Consider the following 20,655-nt stretch of genomic DNA (forward strand, 5'->3'; position numbering starts at 1 on the left):
GCATGCTTCCGATGGAATACGTAGATGGCGTGGGAATAAGCCGCTAATGGAATGCTACCTTGTGAGTTTGGGAATGGAGAAACTAAAGACCGCTGGGCTACCCTACGCCTCAGTGTTCAACCAACATGACAACATCTCTGTCAGTATAACGTTAGGCATTTGACATGTTTCGTCGTCTTATCAATCCGTCGTTCATCTACCCTAAACATTATCTTATCGCGAGGAATCAATTCAGGATGGCTAGCTCTTTGACACTCCCGGATTCCAGAACCTTGGCCTACGCTTTGGACACCTCACCAAAAGAAGGACCCCTCATCATTTTATCGAACTCCCTCACTGCACCTCTTTCGGTATGGGATCACGTCGTCAAGGCCCTCAACAACAATGGTTATCGCACTCTACGATATGATCAACCCGGTCACGGTGGTTCATCAGCACCGAAAGACCTGAGCCCTACGTTTGATTCCATGGCTGAAGATGTCCATCATCTTCTCAAGAAGCTGGAGATCAACAAGGTCTACTCATGGATCGGAGTCTCGATGGGTGCATCAGCAGGTGTCTACTTCACCACCAAGTATCCCAATATCGTAAGCAAACTCGCCATCTGCGACACCATCTCTTCATCGCCCATCAACGCCGGCACAGAAGATACATTTGGTTCTCGCGTCGCAGCCGCCCGAGAAGCAGGTACTCTCGACTCTACCATCCAAAGCACTCTAGAACGATGGTTCGGCAAAGAATGGCTCGAGAGCAACCCTCAGGAAACACAGCGTATGCGAACTGTCATGTCTGGAACTACGATCGATGGTTTCGAAGCATGCTGTAACGCACTGAGAAGCGAGACTTTTGATCTTCGACCGAGGTTTGCTAAGATTGGTTCGAGTGTTGATGATGCGATTTGTATCGTTGGCGAGAAGGACGCGAATCTACCGGAGACTATGAAGGAGATGAGAGATAAGATCCAAGAAGGGTTCGAAGCGGCCGGTAAGAGCAACAAGATTGATTTGGTGATTATCAAGAATGCCGGCCATGTTTCGTTTGTAGATGGTTTTGAACAGTTCACAACTGAGGTATTGAAGTGGTTGAAGGCTTGATTACGTGTATCATTCATTCCCTGTACCCAGTACCGTATAATCAGATCAGTCTTGCTCTTCAATACAAGGATCATGTCGTATCAGTTCAACTCCCGCTGCAAAGTCGGTAAGCCGAGGATATCACCAATTCCCAACCCCGCACAACCGGACCATCACACGTCGGTATTTCACTTTCCAACCTCGCATGCAAAGTGACAATCTGATGTAAGATATTCGGGGAACTTCATCATCACACACGCATACAACTCGAAACGAAAAGACATATCACAAGATCCTAGTCCATAGCATCGGCGAACGCTAAAGGTGGAGTAGTGCCGAGGCTAGCCATCCCCGACTCGCCGATCGGACATCAGCCACCAATATTTTCTGCATGATGCACCGTTGGCCGATGGTGCAGCTTCTATGCCACGGGCTTGCATGAAATTTCGATAGTTTGAGAAACCATGGAAATTTCGCCGAGTTTTATTGAAAGCCACTATGACTGTTAATGAGATCGTCGTGTATCCTTGTCGAAATCATCATGATGTAACATCGGGAAAGAGGGTAATTTATGGTTCAGTTGGTCATTATTCATCATGATAGAAAAGACTACAGTTTAAAATCCAATTATACACTCCAAGCTTTTTAAGACTCACCCCTTGGTACTGTCATGATAGGTGGTTCTAGAACAACCGTTCTTCCATGCTTGATCAACTCGGTAGCTTGCATGAAGAACGAATCAATCCGTAGAATAACAGGTCGCAAGAAAACCTTTGCAGCTACATCCTCCGTATCACCAAGTCTCTGCAGTGACTGATGAAACTTCTCCAGCAACCGATAAGCAGCTTCGATATCTCGTGGATCACTCGCCAGCAAGAAGAGATAGATCAGAAAGTTTCCGCACAAGATAAGTTGCGTTCGGGCAACTGTATTGCATTAGCGAATGTTTCAGAGTGCCGTGTTGATCGGCAAACTTACATCTTCCCCAGAAGCTCGTTAGTTCCTCTTCGGTGATGTACGCCATGAATGTCGTGAAGAGCTCGAACTCTGCTAGTGCGGTGGAGAGCCATCGCTGAAGATTAGATCCCGGTGTGACCTTTGCGGCTCTTGTGGCTGGAAACATCAGACCCCGGAAGAGCAACACCTGCGTAGCGAAGAAGGAAATGTGAAGGGGTCCTAGTTCGTGTTAGAGATCGGCGAATTCTGAAGATGCATATTACATACCATTGTGGGCGTAGGGCCTCACGGCCAAACAGCTCGGGATGAGGCTAGGCCACTCCTTGAGCGTGTCTCGGATAGGTATCAGTTGAGTACGCGTCTGTTGAGTTGATCGTACACCACTACATCATGTAAGTCATTGACCTTTAATACGCCGATGGTTAGGTTCCTTACTAGCTGCAGTCAAGGATGGCACGCATCTCCCGAGACACAGTGATCATTTCGAGGAAGCGTGCACCGTCAGACACGCGGAACGTGGCATCCTCAGGATCGATCATATAGCGAAGATCGTCAGGGATATCCTCGCCAGACCGCAGATCATCCATGTCCGGGGGTGGAGTCGTGAAGGACTCGTAGCTTACATGCGGGGGATTACCGTGGCTTACAGCTGACCAGCAATCTGTGTAAAAGACCGCCCACCAGAGCTTCTTTCGCAACCTCTTCTCCCAGGGTGCTATGTTCCACTTGTCAGGGTCTTGGTGAAGACCGAGCATTTGCGCTGTCGCTGTGGCTTGACAGGCCATTACCCAGACATACGGTGTCTCAACGCTGTCAATCTCTGGTGGTATCATATGCATTAGCAGCAGTGCTGACATGAGTCTCGAGAGATTAGGCGCATCGAGTTCTCGTCTCAACGCTTCTTGGGCATTGTTAGTGAGTTCATGCTGCTGGAATGGGCATGGTATTCTCGCAAGCGTTGCATCTTGTTTCCAGAACACACACGCCAAGGCGTAAACGGCGCCCCGTAGCGACGAGGGTATGTCAAGCTTGGCAGTCGCGTATTGCCGAAGGAAGCGAGTCTTGTGAATGACGGGGAATCCTACGTGAACGTGCCGGAAATAAAGACGGACGAGGGCCGGGCCGTGGGGCCAGACGATACGCTCTATCGCATCGGAAGCCACCTGCCTAGCCTCATTCTTGTGATCGGGGAACTCATCAAGCAGCAGCAGGAAGTGCATCGGGTAATCATCCACATCAGGCCCGCCATGGTAGACCTGCACAAAGTTGGCGTCAATGCCCTCTCGCTCACTGAGAAGCACGGATCGAAAGGCGTCGAGGAAGTAAGGGTCCTGCTCTGAGCCTAACGCCATAGCGTGCGCTGTACGGCCTGGTACATCCTCAAGAGCGTAGACGGCTTCTTGATTAGGCTCTAGGCGCGGTGGATCTAGGCTGATACTCCTGTCCGGAGGGTCTTCTCCAGGAACTGGCGCGGGATGGCGCACGAGACCGTTGTGTACAACGGCTGCGGACTCGGATCTGTGCCGAGTAGCTTCAGATGGCGCTGACGGTGAGATGGCCGACGCGCCAGATGCAGATACGGAAGCAGATGCAGACGCCGGGCTTAGTGCATCGTGACTTCTGGAAGACTCAGGCCCAGAGCCGGATGGAGGCCGGGGGGCTAGAGGGTCAGTATCGGAGACTGACTGGCATACCAACCCTCTGCTTTTACAGAAAAGGCCTGTATTACGGATTGATGCAACGGTCAGTATAAGCAATTCACAGATTGACTAGCGGAAGTGTCAAGTGGAGTTTTGTGTGAGCCACTGGACTGGTAGGTGGTAGTGCGTGGGAATCGGGGGGGAGGGGGGGGGGGGGGGGGGGGACGCCTCACAAGGGGGTTCAGAGGTGATGACACAAGCAGTCTTCCGGCGACGACAGGCGTCACAGGGTCTGTTCTTGCGGCTCCTTGGCTGACGGGCTTTACCAAAGTTACTGCGAATGCTGAACTTGCGGGGCGTAGCAGTAGACGAGGAAGAAGTTGCCCGTTCCCGATCGGTAGCCTGAGAGTGATCCATCTGATCTTGGTATGATGCTTTCGGAGGAGGCGGGCCAGGTACCCGTTGCGCTCCACGCGATTGAGGGAGAAAGTGTAAGAGCCAGGCTGGGGGAGCGAAAGAAGGGAGAGGGAAAGAGGCGAAGAGATGTCGGCGAAAAATCGCGTGATGGAGGGGGGGCACCGGGAAAGATAAGTTGGCCGACAGGGGAGGCTTTGGGTGTAGAAGACGGAGTTGGCCGAGTGAGTTGTTTTTAGGGGGCGCGATGTCGGATATGCTACTTACGTACTAGTGTCTCGGCAAGAGAGATTAGTGTGAAATTACAGAGGGCACGGGAGCTAAAGAAGAGCGTGTCAAGTGCCGTAGCTTCAGTAGATGTTCGCGTTTTAGCCTGCCATGACGCGATTTCAAGATGGAACAATTAAACAAGTGGAGGGTTTGAAGATCTCAATCAGGGTCTACCGAGGTAACGTTGCCAAAATCAGAAGATAAAGTGATAAATTTTATCCAGAATCCACGCTATGTTTGGTATGTTGAAAATAATTAAAAGGTCTCAGTATGGGTAGAGTAACAGATAACAGGCTTGCAATCTTGAAAAGAAACATCGCCAACATGAATCTCGTGATTAAACAGACGTAGTCAGGGAGTTAGGTCCCTTGTTTCGCTCAAAAGAGTGCTCCTCAGTAGTCCCAGGCTCGCTCTCGGAGTAAGTCATATCCCAACGCTCATCATAAACAGCTTGGACTTCCTTGGCAGTTGTACCATCCTTGATGAAAGCGTCAAACTTCTTATCAGGGACAATAATGTGAAGTCCGTAGTAAACAGCAGCACTAACAACGAAGCCAAAGAGGTAGTTGAGCTGGTAGAGGTTCTTTGCGCCGTCGGAGACTTTAGCATTTGCATTGACGGCAGCGATAAAGCCCGGCATTGTAGGCGCGACACCAACAATCCACTGAAGTTAAATTAGTAATTTCTTTCGTGCGATAAACAAAAAATGGTGGAACTTACCGCTGCGAAAGCACGCCAATTGATGCCAAAGTTGTACCAGTAAATGCTGTCCCTGTTACCCACAAAAAGATCGTCAACATTGACCTTGGCCTTTGCCACCAGGTTATAGTGAGCCACCATGAGACCAGTCATGGGCGCCAAGAAGACACTGTATCCCGAGAGGACAGTGAGGAAGACCGTAGCAGTGTTGACGAGACGCCACGGGTTGACGATGGGGCTCAGAAGGGCCATGAGATAAGCACCTCGTCGAATGTTGATGTACTTGGGGAACACGGAAGCAAGATCGATACCACCTGCGAGGGCATTGCCGGGAAGATTGCTGCCGAGCTGAGAAATGGACAGGGCAAGACCAGCGAAGAAGATAGCAGCGCGAGTACCTGCGGTTGGATCCTTGGCCAGGAGAGCAGCGAGGAGAGTAGGAGGATTCCAGATAGCCTCGCCCATTCGCTTCTGTGTCGCAGCAGTGACGAGAATACCAATGACCGAAGCCCCAATACTGTAAAGCGGAAACGCAACGGTCTGGCCCCAAATAGCATCCCCAGGCTTCTTCGAAAGACGCGCATAATCATTCTGGTTAAGAATACCCGCCGCAATACCACCAATCGTCGACATAATTCCCGAAATCGTAAGCCACGTAACACTCTGCGAACCACCAGTAACCGGAAGAGGTGTACTATCAGCGAGGGTATCGCCAAAGCCATCCGATCCCATCGTAGCCAGCGCCCAGATCAGAAGAACCAGGAAGAAGACCAGGGTTACAGAGCTGGCAAAGTAGAAGAATTTTTGTATTCGGTGCGGTCGGATCCATAGGAACGGAAGCGTGACGATGCAGAAGATGAAGTAGGAGACGAATTGGGCGGATGTCATGCCGGTCGACGCGGGGATCGTGTTGGGGATGTGTTTCTCGAGGTTAGGATCCCATGATAGAAGCATGAGATACGTGCACTGCCCGCCGACCCAAGACTGGAAGCCATACCAGACTTGATACGTTAGTACAACCCACGACACGATGGGGAGAGTAACCTACCGAGGGAGAGAAAGATGCGGTTCCAGATGACGAACTGCGATCCCCAGATTCCCCATACCGCTCGACTAAAGACAGGGAAGCCCACTGCAATCGTAAGCCAATTGATCCCCAATCCGAATCCTTCGGTGGAGTTACGTACCGTGGTAATAAGCTCCAGCAAGCGAAGCAAGAATCAACGCAGCAGTCGCGAGAATGTTTCCGAGGATAATGGCGATGATGGCCTGCCACCACGTCAAACCCAGGGGAATCAGCGCGCTGCCAGTCAGATACGTCGCAATGTTGCAGTTGATCAACAGCCCTGTCAGATAAAACGTTGGTTAGCGGTGCGATGCGCTTATGCAGTGTGATTACTCTCCCATCTCGGCAAAAAACAAAATTCACGAATGAAAGTTAACGTACAAAAGTTGTGGAACGTTAGAAACGTCCATGTTCGTCGCTCAGTCCCAACAGGTCTGACATCTTCATTCTGCAGAGAATTAGGGGGGGTGACGCGTTTTAGGAGGTTAGAAAAAGCATACGATGAAGCGCGAACCACGCGGTAGTTCAATGCGCTTTAAAAGATTCGCAACAGCCATAATTCGAGGTAACAAATGCGAATAGCTTCAGATTTTAATAGTCTTCCCGAAGCCTCCGGATCGATAGTGTGTGCAGTAGCTTGAGGGGGGGGCTGCTGTCACTGTGGGAAGTTTAGGGGAAGCAGAAACTATAAGGGTCCGCCGGGGGGGTTCAGTTCTTTGACGTGACTGGCATTTGATCTGCTACAGTAAAAAGTTTAATCCTCAGCCTTATCTTGTGAGGAGCTGAGCCACAGACTTGAATTCGGGAATGCGATCTGAAAGAGATACGTACCCCGGATTGAGGCGTCGGCCAAGAGGTGAACTGTCCAATGATAACAAGATCGGCAGTTCAAGGAGATACGAAGCTGAAAGGAGAAGAGGTTCCGCTGTTGTTCGGCCAAGTTTTTGCCATGTCCCCTCTTTTCTCTCTGGCGTCGGCCAACTTGCTCCATCCGTCTCGCCCCCCTCTCGCATGATCCAGTCTCAGTGAGGAAAACATTGGAGAGGAGTTATTTTCCACTCACTAATCTACTGTCGTTCAAAAAAAATAATAATGCAGTAAATTTGAACTATGGATGACCTTTCACTTATAAAGATCTGGTGATATCTTATCCCCCTACCGTAATATTATGCTTTCAGGCACCTCCAGGGTATCATCCTCCCAACCAACAGCACACTTCTCTACCGCAAACATGTCCCTGTACCGAATTGGAGTAGACGTCGGAGGTACCAACACGGACGCGGCCATTCTCGACATCCGAACTGCTGCCACATCAACCCCTGGCCGTGGCGTCCTCGCCTCCCACAAGGCCTCTACCACAAGAGACATCACAAGCGGCATCGAATCCGCCATAAGAGCTGTCCTCCGCGACTCAGGTGTTGACCAGAGCGGTGTTCTCAGCGTTACTATCGGCACAACGCACTTTATCAACGCTCTTGTGGAGGCTGATGCGCGGCGGTTAGATCGCGTTGCTGTCGTAAGGCTGTGCGGGCCGTTTACTAGACAATTACCGCCGTTTTCGGATTTTCCTGTTGGCTTGAGGAGTATCCTCGACGGAGGAGTTTATTACCTCGATGGCGGACTTGAGATTGACGGGAGAGAAATTGAACCGTTGAATCATGAGCAGATTAGACAGACTGCGCGTGATGTCGTCGCAAAGGGTATCAACGTTATCGCTCTAGTAGGCGTATTCTCACCCCTCGACCACGACGGCAAACACGAAGAAGAATGCAGGAGAATTCTTCTTCAAGAAGCACCATCCCTCCAAGTCGTATGCTCCCACGACATCGGCCCAACAGGTTTCCTAGAACGAGAAAATGCCACCATTCTCAACGCCTCAATCCTGCGAACAGGACACCGCGTGAAGAAAGGTTTCAAGCGCGCCATGCATCGGCTGCAACTTACATGCCCTCTCTTCCTATCACAGAACGACGGCACGCTTATTGATGCCGACACCGCTGCTGAGTTTCCCATCAAGACTTTTGCGAGCGGTCCTACGAATAGTATGACTGGAGCTGCGTATCTTGCTGGACTTGATCATAAGCGTGAGAATGTCGCGGATGATGAGGAGCCGCAGGTTCTGGTTGTGGATATTGGTGGGACGACTACTGATGTCTGCGCGCTTCTTCCATCGGGTTTTCCACGACAGGCACCGGGTTTTGTTGAGGTTGGTGGCGTGCGCACTGCGTTCTCTATGCCGGAGGTTGTATCAATTGGTCTCGGCGGTGGAAGTAAAGTCCAAGTCGACCCTACTACACACAATGTTACTGTTGGTCCAGGATCCGTTGGACACTTACTCCAGCAGGAAGCCAAAGTTTTCGGTGGAAAGACATTAACGGCGAGTGATATCGTCGTCGCGCTGGGTAAAGCAAAGCTTGGAGACACCGAGCTCGTCAAAGATGTCCCCGCGGACATCATCGAAAGCGGCCGCAAGGAGTTGAAGAAAATGCTCGAGAGCGTCGTCGAGCAAATGAAAGTATCCTCCGCTCCCGTGCACGTCCTCCTCGTCGGCGGAGGCGCCCTCCTCGTCACCGAAGATCTCACGGGCGTCGACAAATGCATAGTCCCCATCCACCAAGGCGCCGCCAACGCCGTCGGCGCAGCAATCGCCAAAGTATCCGGCGAGATCGACATCGTCGAAATCCCCGAGGGACGCTCCGAAAAGGTCATTGTGGACGCTGCGTGCGCCAAAGCAATCGACATGGCCGTCTCCAAAGGCGCAGCGAAGAACGACGTCAAGATCGTGGAGATCACAAAGACACCGCTTCAGTACATGTCAAACGGTGCTATGCGGTTGCAGGTTCGTGCGGTTGGACATCTTGCCATTCCTGAGGAACTCACGCCGCCGCCTTCACCGCCTGTGATAAGCGTGCAGGAAACAGAGGACGACGAGGGTGAAAAGGTCAGCGTTCCTGATGCTCTTACACCAACGTACAAGCCATCTCTCCACGTTGACCTTGATGCCTATCGCCCCGATGTACAGAATGGAACGTGGTATCTTTCTGAAGTTGATCTAGAGATGATTGCGACAGGATGTGGTGTTCTCGGCACAGGCGGTGGAGGCCCTACACATCACGAGTATCTCAAGGGCCTAGACGCGCTGCGAAATAATCCCAAGGGGAGATTACGGGTTATTTCACCGAAAGCGCTCAGAGACGATGCTATGATTTGCTTTGGCTCATGGTATGGAAGTCCGAGTGTTATTAATGAGCGTATCGCGGGCGGGAATGAGATTGTGACAGGTATCAATGCTGTGAACAAGGTTGTTGGAAACAAGACCTTTGATGGCATGTACATTGATGAGATGTAAGTTCAGCACCGTGCTTTGAGAGAACACTACTAATAAAGACAGTGGTGGTGGAAATGGAATGAGTGCTTTCCCGCCAGCTGTTCACTTCGACGTCCCCGTCGTTGACGGCGATGCCATGGGCCGAGCTTATCCTACCATGTATCACGGTACGTTTCCCAACACTCACTCAATTGACTCTATCTAACTTTTGTAGCTACGTTCAGTGTGTACGGCCACTCCCTTACACCCTGCGTTCTCTCCGACGCCCGCGGAAACACCAGCGTAGTCATGGTAATTCACCCACCCATCAATCTATGCACAATTCACTAACAACAACAGAGCACCGATAACCCAATCCGTCTTGAGAGTCTTCTCCGAACAACAGTAATCGAACTCGGTCTTGGCTGCGCAGTCTGCGCCAATCCCCTCCCCGGCTCAGTCATTAAGTCTCATGGCGTTCCCAACACCGTATCACAAGCGTGGTATCTCGGTCGCGCGGTCCACAACGCACGTCGCAAAAAGACCAGCTACGTTGACGCAATTGTAAGTTTCCCCCCTGCTCAATTGAGTATTACTATTCAATTGAGCGTTGCTATTCAATTTGGCCTTTGCTGATTGTTTAGTTTGACGTCTGCGCTGGAAAACTTCTCTTCACCGGCAAAATTGTCGATGTCCGTCGCTACATCGGCGGCGGCTACACAATGGGCTCCGTCGTAATCGCCCCCCTCAGCGAAGACGAGCGCGAATCCCACAAACAAGACGTACCCAGCGATCGCCACATGGTAATCCCCTTCCAAAACGAATATCTCTACGCGGCCCTCAGCGACGCCGACGGCTCAGAAGCCTCACAAAAAGTCGTATGCACGGTCCCCGATCTAATCTCCATTCTCGGTCAAGACGGTGAAGGCATTGGATCTCAGGATTTGAGGTACGGATTGCGCGTTAATGTCATTGCATTGCCGGCGCACCCGCTGTGGAAGACGGATAAGGGAATGAAGGTTGGTGGACCGGAGGGATTTGGGTTGAAGATTCCGTATACGGGTGTTGATAATGATTTTGTGGAGGGGAGGAGTGTGATTGAGGAGTTTGGGGCATAGCGAGCATGAGCGTGGGTGGGATTGAGCATTTTAAACTTACGAGGAGTTTGGAGTTGAAGCATTGCATTGCATGACAGGATGAGCGATGAGCACTCGTCTATGAGATTAATACCGATAGAATTTGCGATTATGATATAGATTGATGTCTCTGATTGATAGTGGCGTGGTAGTGAGATGTGTTGACAATTTGTGATGGTGAAGCTCAATCAACACCATCCTCGAAAGAGGAAGCGTCGGCATGTGTTTCAGTAGCTCCGGCAAATCGCGACATGCGGCACGGCACGCCAAGCGCAATTGTCCTGGAGCTATTGACTATATCGCTATTAATTACCAAGAGCTATCTATTAGAAATAGATACACTCGAGATTCTGCTTTATCGTTTATTGTTGGCGACCTATGACAACTCGAGTCGCATTCATTCCCAAGTTCAGCTCATGTCTCACTCAAGAAACGCGACGCGATCGCAGCGCGTCTTAGAGGTGTAGGCGCCTGAGCCGGCTCACGATCATCTAGGTAGAGCAAGCCAATTGACGCGGGAGTGGAAGAACTTTGAACCTCTACAATTCAGAGCTGCAGAATAACCCACAAAGCTGAGGCTGAATTGACTGTTCAACGACTTGCTGACAATTACTGGTGATGTGATATTGGGCTCCCAGCAGTACGGACAGCCCACTAAATCCACATGACCATCAGACCCTTCCAAAAGCACAAGACAATAACATGGATAAGAAAGACCAGCAAAAAGCATTCGGTTCAATTTAGCCAAAATCCAAATAATGCCATTCTCAAGTTCATCCCATCACAGGACCCATGGTTTCACCAACCCTCGCCTGTCAAAACACACCCAACATGTGACTCCATCTCTCAGTCCCATTCTCCCCCAAACGCTCAGGTCTCATTGCAGCGCTTATCGCCTTTGTATTCGGACCTATTTTCCACAGTGGAGATCTGGGGAAAACATACCATTTTTTTCTCTTCTTTTTTTTCGGATCCGAAATGATCAGCCCGTTTTTTATGCTTATGCTTACGAACTTGCCCGGGCATTTTCTTGATTCAAGTGACATGATCGACATGACACCACTAATATTCCGCGGCAGCATATTGCCGAAAGGAGAGTGAACAGACGGCCAAATGCTCGGTGGTAAAGATGTAACGTCACGGATGAAGATCCACTGAAAAGTGGTGATCTTTGGGGATGAGGTTTTTCGTATGGAGAGGAGAATATGGGGATAGAGTTGGGCCTTTGACTTTATCCATCATATCTGAGTAGTGTACTTCAGCAACTGAAGCTGTAAACAGTCCAAGAGCTTGAATTGAGACCATGACCAATGGATCGTTAGGTGATAGCACAGTAATTGACTGACACCCAAAAGCTCGAAGGATTCAACAATACGTCATATCACAAACAATTCCATGTTCTACCCATCCCTACCCACCTCCATCAACCCCAGAACGTTATCCCCGTGCCCAGTGGAGAAGCTTCCCACTCCCAACAGCAAGGATCTCCAACATCAGGAGCTCAAATGTATGTAACCGTAGGACAAACAAAATTCTTCAGCGTCCACATTAACGGGACACATTAACCCGAGGCCATCACCTCAAACAAGTGTAACCCATCACAAGAGAAGATATAAAACACATCCCCTCCCACCTGCACCGTCCAACTTGCAACTCCAACAGTTACAGACTGGTTTAACTACACTTCTACCAACATGCCTATCGGCAACATCTACGTGATCGCCGGTGTCTCCGTCGTAGGCGGTGCACTCTTCGGCTTCGATATTTCTTCTATCTCTGCTCAGTTGGGCGAGAATTCTTATAAGTGTTACTTTAACCAAGGACCCAAGGGACCGCCTTTTGATGACGATGAGGATTGCAGTGGACCTACCTCATTAAATCAGGGTGGTATAACAGCGAGCATGGCTGCTGGTTCGTGGCTGGGTGCTTTGGTATCGGGCATTCTGAGTGATCGTCTTGGAAGGAAGTATTCTATCATGGTTGGTTGCATCATCTGGTAAGTTACTCCATGCGTATGGGTACACTGCTCTGACAAGAATAGGATCATCGGCTCAATCATCTCCTGCGCTTCTCAAAACATCGGCATGCTCGTCGTCGGCCGCATCATAAACGGTTTCGCAGTCGGCATCGAATCCGCCCAAGTCCCGGTCTACATCGCCGAAATATCACCCCCCTCCAAACGCGGCCGCTTCATCGGCATGCAGCAATGGGCCATTACATGGGGCATCCTAATAATGTACTACATCTCCTACGGGTGCGCCATGATCGGCGGCCGTCACTCATCCGACTACTCCACCGCTGCATTCCGCGTGCCCTGGGGTCTTCAAATGATCCCTGCCGTGTTCCTCTTCTTCATGATGATGTTGCTGCCTGAGTCTCCTCGTTGGCTTGCGAGGAAGGATCGGTGGGATGAGTGCCATGGTGTACTTACCCTTGTTCATGGACATGGAGACCCTGATCATCCTTTTGTTGCGCTTGAGTTGCAGGATATCAAGGATATGTGTGCTTTTGAGGCTTCGATTGCTGATGTTACGTACCTTGATCTGTTCAAGCCCAACATGATCAACAGGACTGTCATTGGCATTTTTACTCAGATTTGGTCTCAACTTACTGGCATGAACGTTATGAGTAAGTTCTTATTCTCTTTCTTACCGAATTGATGCTAAAGATAGCTAGTGTACTACATCTCCTACGTCTTCTCAATGGCTGGCTACAAGGGCAACGCCAACCTTCTCGCCTCATCTATCCAGTACATCATCAACGTCTTGATGACTATCCCCGCTCTTCTCTGGATGGATAAATGGGGACGTCGCCCTACATTCCTCATCGGCGCTACTCTCATGTGCACATGGATGTTCGCCAACGCCGGTATCCTAGCAGCCCATGGCACTGAAATCCCCAAGGATGAGCGTGACTCTCCTCAAGTCTCCATGAGTGTTGGTGGAGGTGCTGCAAAGGGTCTTATCGCCTGCACTTATCTCTTCGTCGCATCTTACGCACCAACCTGGGGTCCAGCCTCATGGACTTACCCTCCTGAACTCTTCCCTCTTCGCCTTCGAGGAAAAGGTGTCGCATTTGCTACATCATCCAACTGGGCTTTCAACACCGCTCTTGGACTCTTCACACCAGTTGCTTTTGAGAACATTACTTGGAAGAGCTACATCATCTTCGGTGTCTTCAACGTTGCCATGTTCATCCATGTTTTCTTCATGTTCCCAGAGACAGCTGGAAAGACACTTGAAGAGACTGCGGATATGTTTGAGGATCCAAATGGTATCAAGTACATCGGTACTCCAGCTTGGAAGACTCATGTCGCTACTCACCTTACTACCAAGGCCGAGAAGGGTGATGTTGAGGCCAAGCTCGGTGCCGCTCATGAAGAGGATCCTGTGCACGCGACAACGGAGAAGTAAAAGACGATGAGAAATGATAATGGTTGATACGAGCAGGTTGGAACTGGAGCTGCGTTGGAAGGATACCCATGGTGGGATAGGAGTATAATCATGTGGATCTGATAGGATGTCAATAACGAAAGAGAATTGCTATTACTTAATATGCGAAGTTCTACAAGATCATGTACTAGTCCAAGAGCATCCCTTCGTCAATGGCGTCAACGTTATACCTCTTACTGTACGACATGAAGCGTCTATAAGAACCTGTAGGCTTTGACGAGCAAATCTGGTTCGTCACTAAAACGCGCACAACGTATTCAACTTGATAAGAAAATGTAAGAAGTGGTATTGTCACTGAAACTCCAAACTCCAGGCAATTATTTCTCGACTTTACTTGCTCCTTACGAGAAGGTTACATCATTGTCTCACTTTAATAATTCGATGACCTCAGCTAGACTATGTTCATCCCCCTCCTTCGTCTCCTTCATCTCCATATCCTTCCACCATCCCCTTGCGAATTCAGTCAACCATGCATCACCATTCTCATCAATAACAACGCTTCCAGGTCGTGGGTCACCCCATACAATTCCCTTCTTGTGAAGCTGGTCAAAAGTTTCACGAATTTGAGATATCCATTTCTGTCGAGTCTCTTCTTCAACGCTCGTAATATCGATCTCACTGAGTTTGCGTCCAGGGACCCATTGGCGAAGAAACCCGATAATCTCCTTTGTATCCTTGTGCGAAACGTAGCCAAACAGGCGAGGAAGTCGTATGTCTTTGGGGATTGAGAATGCTCGGAGGATCTTGCCAAGACACGCTGCCTCGCGTCGCAAGCTGGGACCAGGGATCCCGCCGCCTGGTGAACCACTAGCCTTGCAGAGCAATGATTCTTTTCTGTTGACTACCTGCACCTCGGCAATGGCATAAGCGGCGCCAGTGTACAAGATTTGTTTAACTATGATCTGCTCGGGCGTAAACCACGGAAGGCCAAGGTTGAAGACCGGCGTCACTAAACCACGATCAAGAACAGGATCGATAACGACCCGGCTCATTACATCGTCAGGGCTGATGGGCACAATAGTTGCGCGGCCCTTGGCAGCCTCAAGGCGAAAGTATATCACCTGAGGGAATAAAAGGTCGCTCAGACGCTTCTCGCAGTCGGCACTCTTGTCAGGAGAGGATGTCCACTGAGGGAAATGATGCCTTCCAGCCGCAAGGATAACATTAAGACAGTTTGTCCTTGCCTGCTCATATTCCTCGCGGTTACGTGATTGAACACCCTCAATGAAAGTCTTGACGAAGTGATCTTGAAGACGGTCGTTCTTTGTTCTTAGAAAAGGAAAAGCTTGTGTAATTAGGCTTTTGTGAGGGGATACGCACACGGATATCATGTTGTCGTTGAGACTGAAGACGATGTATGCACCGTCTTCTCTGAGCATGGAGATTAGATGCACCTCGACTCTGTCAATCACTGTTAGTTGATAAGGACCGCTCATATTGGATGTACATGGTTAAAATGTGATTTATTAGTGGAGGATGGAATGGGAAGATTTCATATTCTCCAGTGGATGAGGGTTTTATCTCCGCCAAGGACACACGAGTATCAGGCATTAAGGACACATATTCGTAACGTTCGGGCTGTTTTGTTTTACGCTAGGTCTATGAATCAGAGTGTTATGAAACTCCCTGCGCTATCAAGACATCCGACCTTACACAACGGTAGAATAGTGTGACATCATACGACATCAGCTGAGAGAAACAGGCGTGTTTCAATAGTGAACCGTACTACAGGTGACTCAGAGGTTGACCCAGGGTAATAAATGTAACTACAACACTCTGGGATTTCTTATCTGTGTACCTTATACGACCGTCACATGATCTCCAAGTGCGCAGCAATCTCTCAACATGTAACATTCCCTCTACTCCTGAACAGGAATTTCAATCAGCTATATCAGGAGAAACTGTACGGAAAGCAGGAGGTACCTTTGTATACGCCCCTGGTATGACTCTTCTCTTAGGGACGTGACCACCTCTCCTTGATGTCTGTTGTCCTGGACCGGAGCCTCTTCCCCGACCTCCACCACGGGCAGGATATCGCTCTCTTGGTTCTGATTGCGATGGACCTGGACGATAATTTGCAGTTTGCTGCTGATCGTCAGGGTAGTACTTGTTATCCTCAAAGTCTTCGTCATAGTTCTGCGCTGGTTGTTTGCCTCGCGCAGATGGACGCTCTTCGTAGCCTTCGTCATAGTCATCTTCCTCATCAAAGGATGGTCCGTTCTCAAAATCCCTACCATCATCGTCATCCTGCATGAGCCCTTGATCATCTTCATGCCCGTGATAGTCATCGGCATATCCATACTCGTATGTGATATCCTCATCTTCCATGTGTTGTTGTCGATACCTTTGTCCCCGTGTTTGCTGACCCTGTCTTCCACTTGGTCTGGCACCATACCTCTGCCCATAGTTTGACTTGCCCTCAGCTGCATATCCCCTTTGCCTTGAAGCCAATAAACTAGCCGACTCTCCAAGACCCCATCGGTCATGTCTCAAGCGGAAGTTCTTAGCTTGCTGCGCTGCACTGACACCATGGACTTCTCGAAGATACTTCATGAATGCCAAATAAGCCTTTGCCACATCTTGGAAGTGTTTCTTTGTCAACTTGACCTTGATCATCTTCCTCGACATAGCTGCCACTTCCATGACGTTTCGTCCGCCACTGGCAGCTGGGTTGGCCAGCTTCTGGCCTTCAAACTCAGCGAGAGCAAGAGCAGTTTGGCAGGCGTTGCGGATCTGGCGACCGTTCCAGCGTGCATCTTTGTTCTCTGCAAAGTAGTCAAGGATGAACTCGTTGACGGAAAGTTCATCCAGTTCGAGCTCAGCTTCTCCTCGCTCCTTCTTTTTCTCAAATCGGGCTTGGATGCGAGTGAGATTTACTTTGAAGACGGCGAGGGTAGAGGCTTGGCTGAGAGGAGGATAGTATAGACTGATATGAATACGTGACGTGAAGGCCTCGTCGAAAGTGCCAACGCGGTTGGTGGTCAGGAAGAGGATTCCGGTGTAGTACTCTAGCGTGCGAAGGAAGACTGTGAGGTGAAGAACCGTGGTCAACATACGGCAGTGCTTCATGGGACACCCAACTTACCAGCGACAAGACTGTTGCGGTCAAAGTTCTCTGTCTGTCGAGCTTCGAGGAAAACATCTGCTTCATCAATGAGCAGGATGCAGCCCCATCGACTTGCCAGAGCAAAGTTCTTCTCCAAACGGCTCTCGACAACGTCTGCCGTCGAACCTAAATCTCCTGTAACCTTTCGTTAGTGACCATGTGGCAGATCTGGAAGAGCGGTTCGGGGCCTACCGCAGGTAATTTGGAACAATGGTTTGTGGAAGTATGTGGCAACGCATTCTGTTTCAGTCAGCTCACGATCCTTATGCCTGTCTGTAGCCTTAAAAGCTTACCCGCTGTAGTCGTCTTTCCAACTCCAGGTGCTCCGTGCAGAAGCAGAATCAAGCCTTTGCCTATACTACGTGTCAGTGCCCATCGAACAGGATGGCAGGGGAAAACATACCCTTGCCACGAACAATATCAACTTCATCCGTCTCATCGTAAGCAGACGCCTTGTCCAAGAAGTGCTGTGTGACTAGACTTTCCACCATCTCTCTGTGCCCAGGCGGGAGAACGAGCAAGTCGAAAGTGTTCTGTCCCTTCATAGGCCCGAGATATGTCAAGTCGAGCTTGGCTGTGAGTATTTTATGTCAGTTCAGAGTCTGACTACAACCTGGTTTCTTCAAGAAGACACCAGGTACGATGCCAGAGGTCTAGCTTCTGGGAATATGGTACTCACCCCACTTTCTACTCCTCATAATAAACCCAAACACCCTATAACTCGTAATCAACCTATCATCATCAGTGATATAATCCTCATCCTCCATCGCCTCTCTCAACGATCTCGCTGTAATAGTCAAAGACGGCATCCCCTCATTCAAATCGTCTTCCCAAAACTGACTCTGCACAAATTCACTGCTCCTATTATGCTCCACGAAAACATCATCGTGAACATTCTCATTGGAACAACACTGTGGAAGACAAGTTCGATTCATCTGCGCCCGGCGACGGCGACTACGAATAGCGCCTCGGCTGTCTGAACTGTCAGATGTGTAGTCTGTATCAGAGTCACCACCGGGATCAATGTCTTTGAGTTCAGGCTTCCAGTTTGTTTGAACGTCGTGTAGATACAGCTGCATCTCATCTTTTATACTGCCGGCGAAGCATTCGAGGACCAGCTTTTCGATCGTCCAGCCCGAGGGCTTGGTTTTGCCTCCGACGTCGTTGGTGGCGAATGCTTCTTCGAAGTCGATCACAACTTGGCTGTCGATTTCTTCCTGTGTTTCTAAGGAGAGGCCAGAGTAGTGCATTGGAATACCACGGCGTTGAGGGTCGCATGCTTCAATGAACATCGAACCTCGCTTGATCAATGTCTCCTTCAAGTTGCGAGTCTTGGTCCATCGTAGAGGGACTACTGAAAGAGAGCGAATGCTCCTCTCACCTTCATATCGATGGATGTCGATGGTTTGTGTAACGGGACCGATTCGCTCCCCATCAAAGTCTAGGAAAACACACTGGATGGTAATGGGTGAATCGTCAAGCTTGGCTTTAGCTTCAGACATCCAGAGATTTCTTCCAGTAGGCGGCTTCATGCTGTGTGTCGCATATTTGACCTGGATGACACGGTATGCCTGCTTCTCATCTTTGCTGACCACGAAGTCACCCGGCTTGAAGATGTGCCATATGTCACTCCAGACAACCTTTGTACACTCTTCGCTAGCAAGGTAAGCTAACTTATCTTCCAGATCATGGTTAATGAAGTCGACGAGACAATTGAGGTCGTCCAGTGCTTCTTGGGTGTTTATGAGAGCGTCATCGTCGGCAATCTGGGTATCCTGACTACCCCGTCTCTCCTTCGTTTCGTCTTCCTTGGTATCCGCTTTCTCTTCAGTCTTCTTGGTATGTTCCTTTGGTTCTATACTGTTACAGAAATCTATAAAATCTCTAGAGGGACCTCCGCTTTGGGCTTCTTCCTCCTGGGGCTTATCCCCATCACCGCCCGGCTCTTTTTTGTTTACCAAGGGCTCTCCATCATCCTTGGGTCCAGGTGCCTCATCAGTAGAAGCCTCTTCTTCGGACTTATCAGCTTTGTCTCCTTCCTCTTTTTGCGTCTTTTCAGCTTCTATCTGAGCCTTTATGACGTTCTTCTCGAGGTCGTCTCTCCATTTTCGAATCTCGTCTTTGTACCAGATCAAACCGCGAAATGGCCTCATCATCAAGACTGGCTCGAAGTTGGTTGAGATTTCCTCTTGGAAGATCTTGCTGAGAATTCTCAGGATGGCTGTCGAATTGATACGAATACGCTCAGGTAGTGGTCCCTGGCCGCGAGACATAGTTCTGCCGGTGGGCTTTCGTAGATTTGCCGCTGCCGAAGAAGCATTGGCAGCACCGCCAGTAGTATCAACCCTGTTGTCGAACCCGTATCTTGCAGCTTCTCCTCTAGTGCGATAACGAAGGCTGGGGTGTGTAACCTTGACATTGGGCTCCCCAACCAATACATCTATCGCAAATCTGTTGGACTGGAGCGTAACCTCGAGAGACTCTTGGAACTCGGTCCATGGCACGCGATTCAACATTGAAGTACTCGGCGGACCGCTCTTTGACTGCGGAGCCTGATACTCTTGTCCAGGATGAGCAAGCCTCCACGCTTGGATCGCCTGTCTCTCGGCTTCTCGGGCATAGTGAAGAACCTCGACTTGATCCAGTTCATCAGGGAAATCTTGAGCAACTTTTTCGCTGACATAGGCGTGATGGCTTCGAGCGAAGGGCATTCCGGGTGCTTTGACTTCGCGCTTGCTCCATCTGAATTCATAGTCTTCCTCCCATGCATCTTCAAGCTGTTCTCGCTCTTCTTGGTGTATCATCTTCAGGTCCTGGATCTGGCGATTGAGCCGTTTAATCTCGGCTTTCATATCTCCTGTCTCATCGCGTGGAGTTGCACTCCCAGGAAGCTTCTTCTGGTTCTGACTTGGGAGAAGTTTTCTGGAGTCATGAGAGACTTCTGCGGTGGTCTTTGAGCTCGATGTTGATTCATCACTTGTTTCGTTGGATGGACTGATGGCGGAACTTTCATTGCTCCCGGTTGGAGCCTCAACATCCGGTGGAGGAGGCATCGCGGGATTTTCTTTCATCGTATTCCCGATTCAATAGATCGTTAGTTGAATCGACACAACCTTGCTGGGCTATCACTCGTGATGGCCTTCAACCGGTTGTGTTTCGGAAGAATTAAATCACTCAGCGGAAGGATTCACGGTCGCAGCTTCAACTGCAGGCCAGAGCCTGATTCTCAAAGTGGTCGTACAGGGACTGGAGGGTGTGCGAACTATTGGTGAAGAGGCTGATCAGGCAGGAATATGCATGTAAGACACGTCACATCACCATGCATCCTTGAGCACTTGCGCTTATCTCTGGCCGAATATCAACTTCAAGTATCATGGCATGGCCCTTTCTAACTTGCTGCGTCCTTCAACTAATTTCTAGAACATTGGGGCGTTGTAGAACGCCTGGCCTCTGATTTACTTCAAATATCATGATATTGTCTTCTGGCCTTGAGTGAAGAGTTTGGGAAAACCGAGCGCTTACACGCATTAGACCC

General features: G+C 49.8%; 7 protein-coding genes across 7 annotated transcripts; 3 read left to right on the forward strand and 4 right to left on the reverse strand.

Moving 5' to 3' along the window:
- Window positions 1–236: 236 nt before the first annotated feature.
- BKA55DRAFT_589225 (Alpha/Beta hydrolase protein) lies at window positions 237–1,094 on the forward strand (the record flags this gene model as incomplete). The annotated part of the gene is made up of 1 exon (XM_046194904.1): window positions 237–1,094. The coding sequence occupies one exon, from the start codon at window positions 237–239 to the stop codon at window positions 1,092–1,094; it is 858 nt and encodes a 285-aa protein (XP_046057642.1).
- Window positions 1,095–1,641: 547 nt separating this feature from the next.
- BKA55DRAFT_552909 (fungal-specific transcription factor domain-containing protein) lies at window positions 1,642–4,263 on the reverse strand. Its single transcript, XM_046191477.1, has 5 exons — window positions 3,904–4,263; window positions 2,466–3,750; window positions 2,298–2,413; window positions 2,052–2,249; window positions 1,642–1,999 (listed from the first exon to the last, which is right to left on the reverse strand). The coding sequence occupies exons 1-5, from the start codon at window positions 4,085–4,087 to the stop codon at window positions 1,719–1,721; spliced, it is 2,064 nt and encodes a 687-aa protein (XP_046057643.1). The 5' UTR covers window positions 4,088–4,263; the 3' UTR covers window positions 1,642–1,718.
- A 236-nt stretch (window positions 4,264–4,499) lies between these two features.
- BKA55DRAFT_552911 (permease for cytosine/purines, uracil, thiamine, allantoin-domain-containing protein) lies at window positions 4,500–6,856 on the reverse strand. Its single transcript, XM_046191478.1, has 6 exons — window positions 6,620–6,856; window positions 6,501–6,567; window positions 6,241–6,399; window positions 6,102–6,185; window positions 5,075–6,054; window positions 4,500–5,018 (listed from the first exon to the last, which is right to left on the reverse strand). The coding sequence occupies exons 1-6, from the start codon at window positions 6,674–6,676 to the stop codon at window positions 4,692–4,694; spliced, it is 1,674 nt and encodes a 557-aa protein (XP_046057644.1). The 5' UTR covers window positions 6,677–6,856; the 3' UTR covers window positions 4,500–4,691.
- Window positions 6,857–6,879: 23 nt separating this feature from the next.
- Window positions 6,880–10,818, forward strand: BKA55DRAFT_552913 (uncharacterized protein). The gene is made up of 5 exons (XM_046191479.1): window positions 6,880–9,464; window positions 9,511–9,614; window positions 9,662–9,738; window positions 9,787–9,990; window positions 10,071–10,818. The coding sequence occupies exons 1-5, from the start codon at window positions 7,288–7,290 to the stop codon at window positions 10,542–10,544; spliced, it is 3,036 nt and encodes a 1,011-aa protein (XP_046057645.1). The 5' UTR covers window positions 6,880–7,287; the 3' UTR covers window positions 10,545–10,818.
- Window positions 10,819–12,223: 1,405 nt separating this feature from the next.
- On the forward strand, window positions 12,224–14,143 carry BKA55DRAFT_632790 (general substrate transporter). Its single transcript, XM_046196969.1, has 3 exons — window positions 12,224–12,558; window positions 12,604–13,190; window positions 13,239–14,143. The coding sequence occupies exons 1-3, from the start codon at window positions 12,257–12,259 to the stop codon at window positions 13,973–13,975; spliced, it is 1,626 nt and encodes a 541-aa protein (XP_046057646.1). The 5' UTR covers window positions 12,224–12,256; the 3' UTR covers window positions 13,976–14,143.
- A 236-nt stretch (window positions 14,144–14,379) lies between these two features.
- On the reverse strand, window positions 14,380–15,450 carry BKA55DRAFT_589229 (uncharacterized protein; the record flags this gene model as incomplete). Its single annotated transcript, XM_046194905.1, has 1 exon — window positions 14,380–15,450. The coding sequence occupies one exon, from the start codon at window positions 15,448–15,450 to the stop codon at window positions 14,380–14,382; it is 1,071 nt and encodes a 356-aa protein (XP_046057647.1).
- Window positions 15,451–15,892: 442 nt separating this feature from the next.
- Window positions 15,893–20,173, reverse strand: BKA55DRAFT_683936 (uncharacterized protein; the record flags this gene model as incomplete). Its single annotated transcript, XM_046198565.1, has 6 exons — window positions 15,893–17,040; window positions 17,100–17,255; window positions 17,313–17,360; window positions 17,414–17,473; window positions 17,524–17,694; window positions 17,800–20,173. The coding sequence occupies 6 exons, from the start codon at window positions 20,171–20,173 to the stop codon at window positions 15,893–15,895; spliced, it is 3,957 nt and encodes a 1,318-aa protein (XP_046057648.1).
- Window positions 20,174–20,655: the final 482 nt, after the last annotated feature.

The sequence above is a fragment of the Fusarium redolens genome (genome assembly GCF_020744475.1).
Source record: "Fusarium redolens strain MPI-CAGE-AT-0023 chromosome Unknown BKA55scaffold_1, whole genome shotgun sequence".
NCBI lineage: Eukaryota > Fungi > Ascomycota > Sordariomycetes > Hypocreales > Nectriaceae > Fusarium > Fusarium redolens.

What these genes read in the sequence shown, in the direction of transcription:
- BKA55DRAFT_552911 (XM_046191478.1), bottom strand. Translation starts at nt 6,676, where the DNA reads ATGGCTGTTGCGAATCTTTTAAAGCGCATTGAACTACCGCGTGGTTCG. An exon ending in CGCGTGGTTCGCGCTTCATC is followed by an intron (nt 6,568 to 6,619) that starts GTATGCTTTTTC and finishes AATTCTCTGCAG; the next exon opens with AATGAAGATGTCAGACCTGT. An exon ending in TGCTGGAGCTTATTACCACG is followed by an intron (nt 6,186 to 6,240) that starts GTACGTAACTCC and finishes TTACGATTGCAG; the next exon opens with TGGGCTTCCCTGTCTTTAGT.
- BKA55DRAFT_632790 (XM_046196969.1), top strand. Translation starts at nt 12,257, where the DNA reads ATGCCTATCGGCAACATCTACGTGATCGCCGGTGTCTCCGTCGTAGGC. An exon ending in ATGGTTGGTTGCATCATCTG is followed by an intron (nt 12,559 to 12,603) that starts GTAAGTTACTCC and finishes TGACAAGAATAG; the next exon opens with GATCATCGGCTCAATCATCT. An exon ending in TACTGGCATGAACGTTATGA is followed by an intron (nt 13,191 to 13,238) that starts GTAAGTTCTTAT and finishes AAAGATAGCTAG; the next exon opens with TGTACTACATCTCCTACGTC.
- BKA55DRAFT_552909 (XM_046191477.1), bottom strand. Translation starts at nt 4,087, where the DNA reads ATGGATCACTCTCAGGCTACCGATCGGGAACGGGCAACTTCTTCCTCG. An exon ending in CATCACCTCTGAACCCCCTT is followed by an intron (nt 3,751 to 3,903) that starts GTGAGGCGTCCC and finishes TCCGTAATACAG; the next exon opens with GCCTTTTCTGTAAAAGCAGA. An exon ending in GCCATCCTTGACTGCAGCTA is followed by an intron (nt 2,414 to 2,465) that starts GTAAGGAACCTA and finishes TACATGATGTAG; the next exon opens with TGGTGTACGATCAACTCAAC.
- BKA55DRAFT_552913 (XM_046191479.1), top strand. Translation starts at nt 7,288, where the DNA reads ATGCTTTCAGGCACCTCCAGGGTATCATCCTCCCAACCAACAGCACAC. An exon ending in GGCATGTACATTGATGAGAT is followed by an intron (nt 9,465 to 9,510) that starts GTAAGTTCAGCA and finishes TAATAAAGACAG; the next exon opens with TGGTGGTGGAAATGGAATGA. An exon ending in TTATCCTACCATGTATCACG is followed by an intron (nt 9,615 to 9,661) that starts GTACGTTTCCCA and finishes TAACTTTTGTAG; the next exon opens with CTACGTTCAGTGTGTACGGC.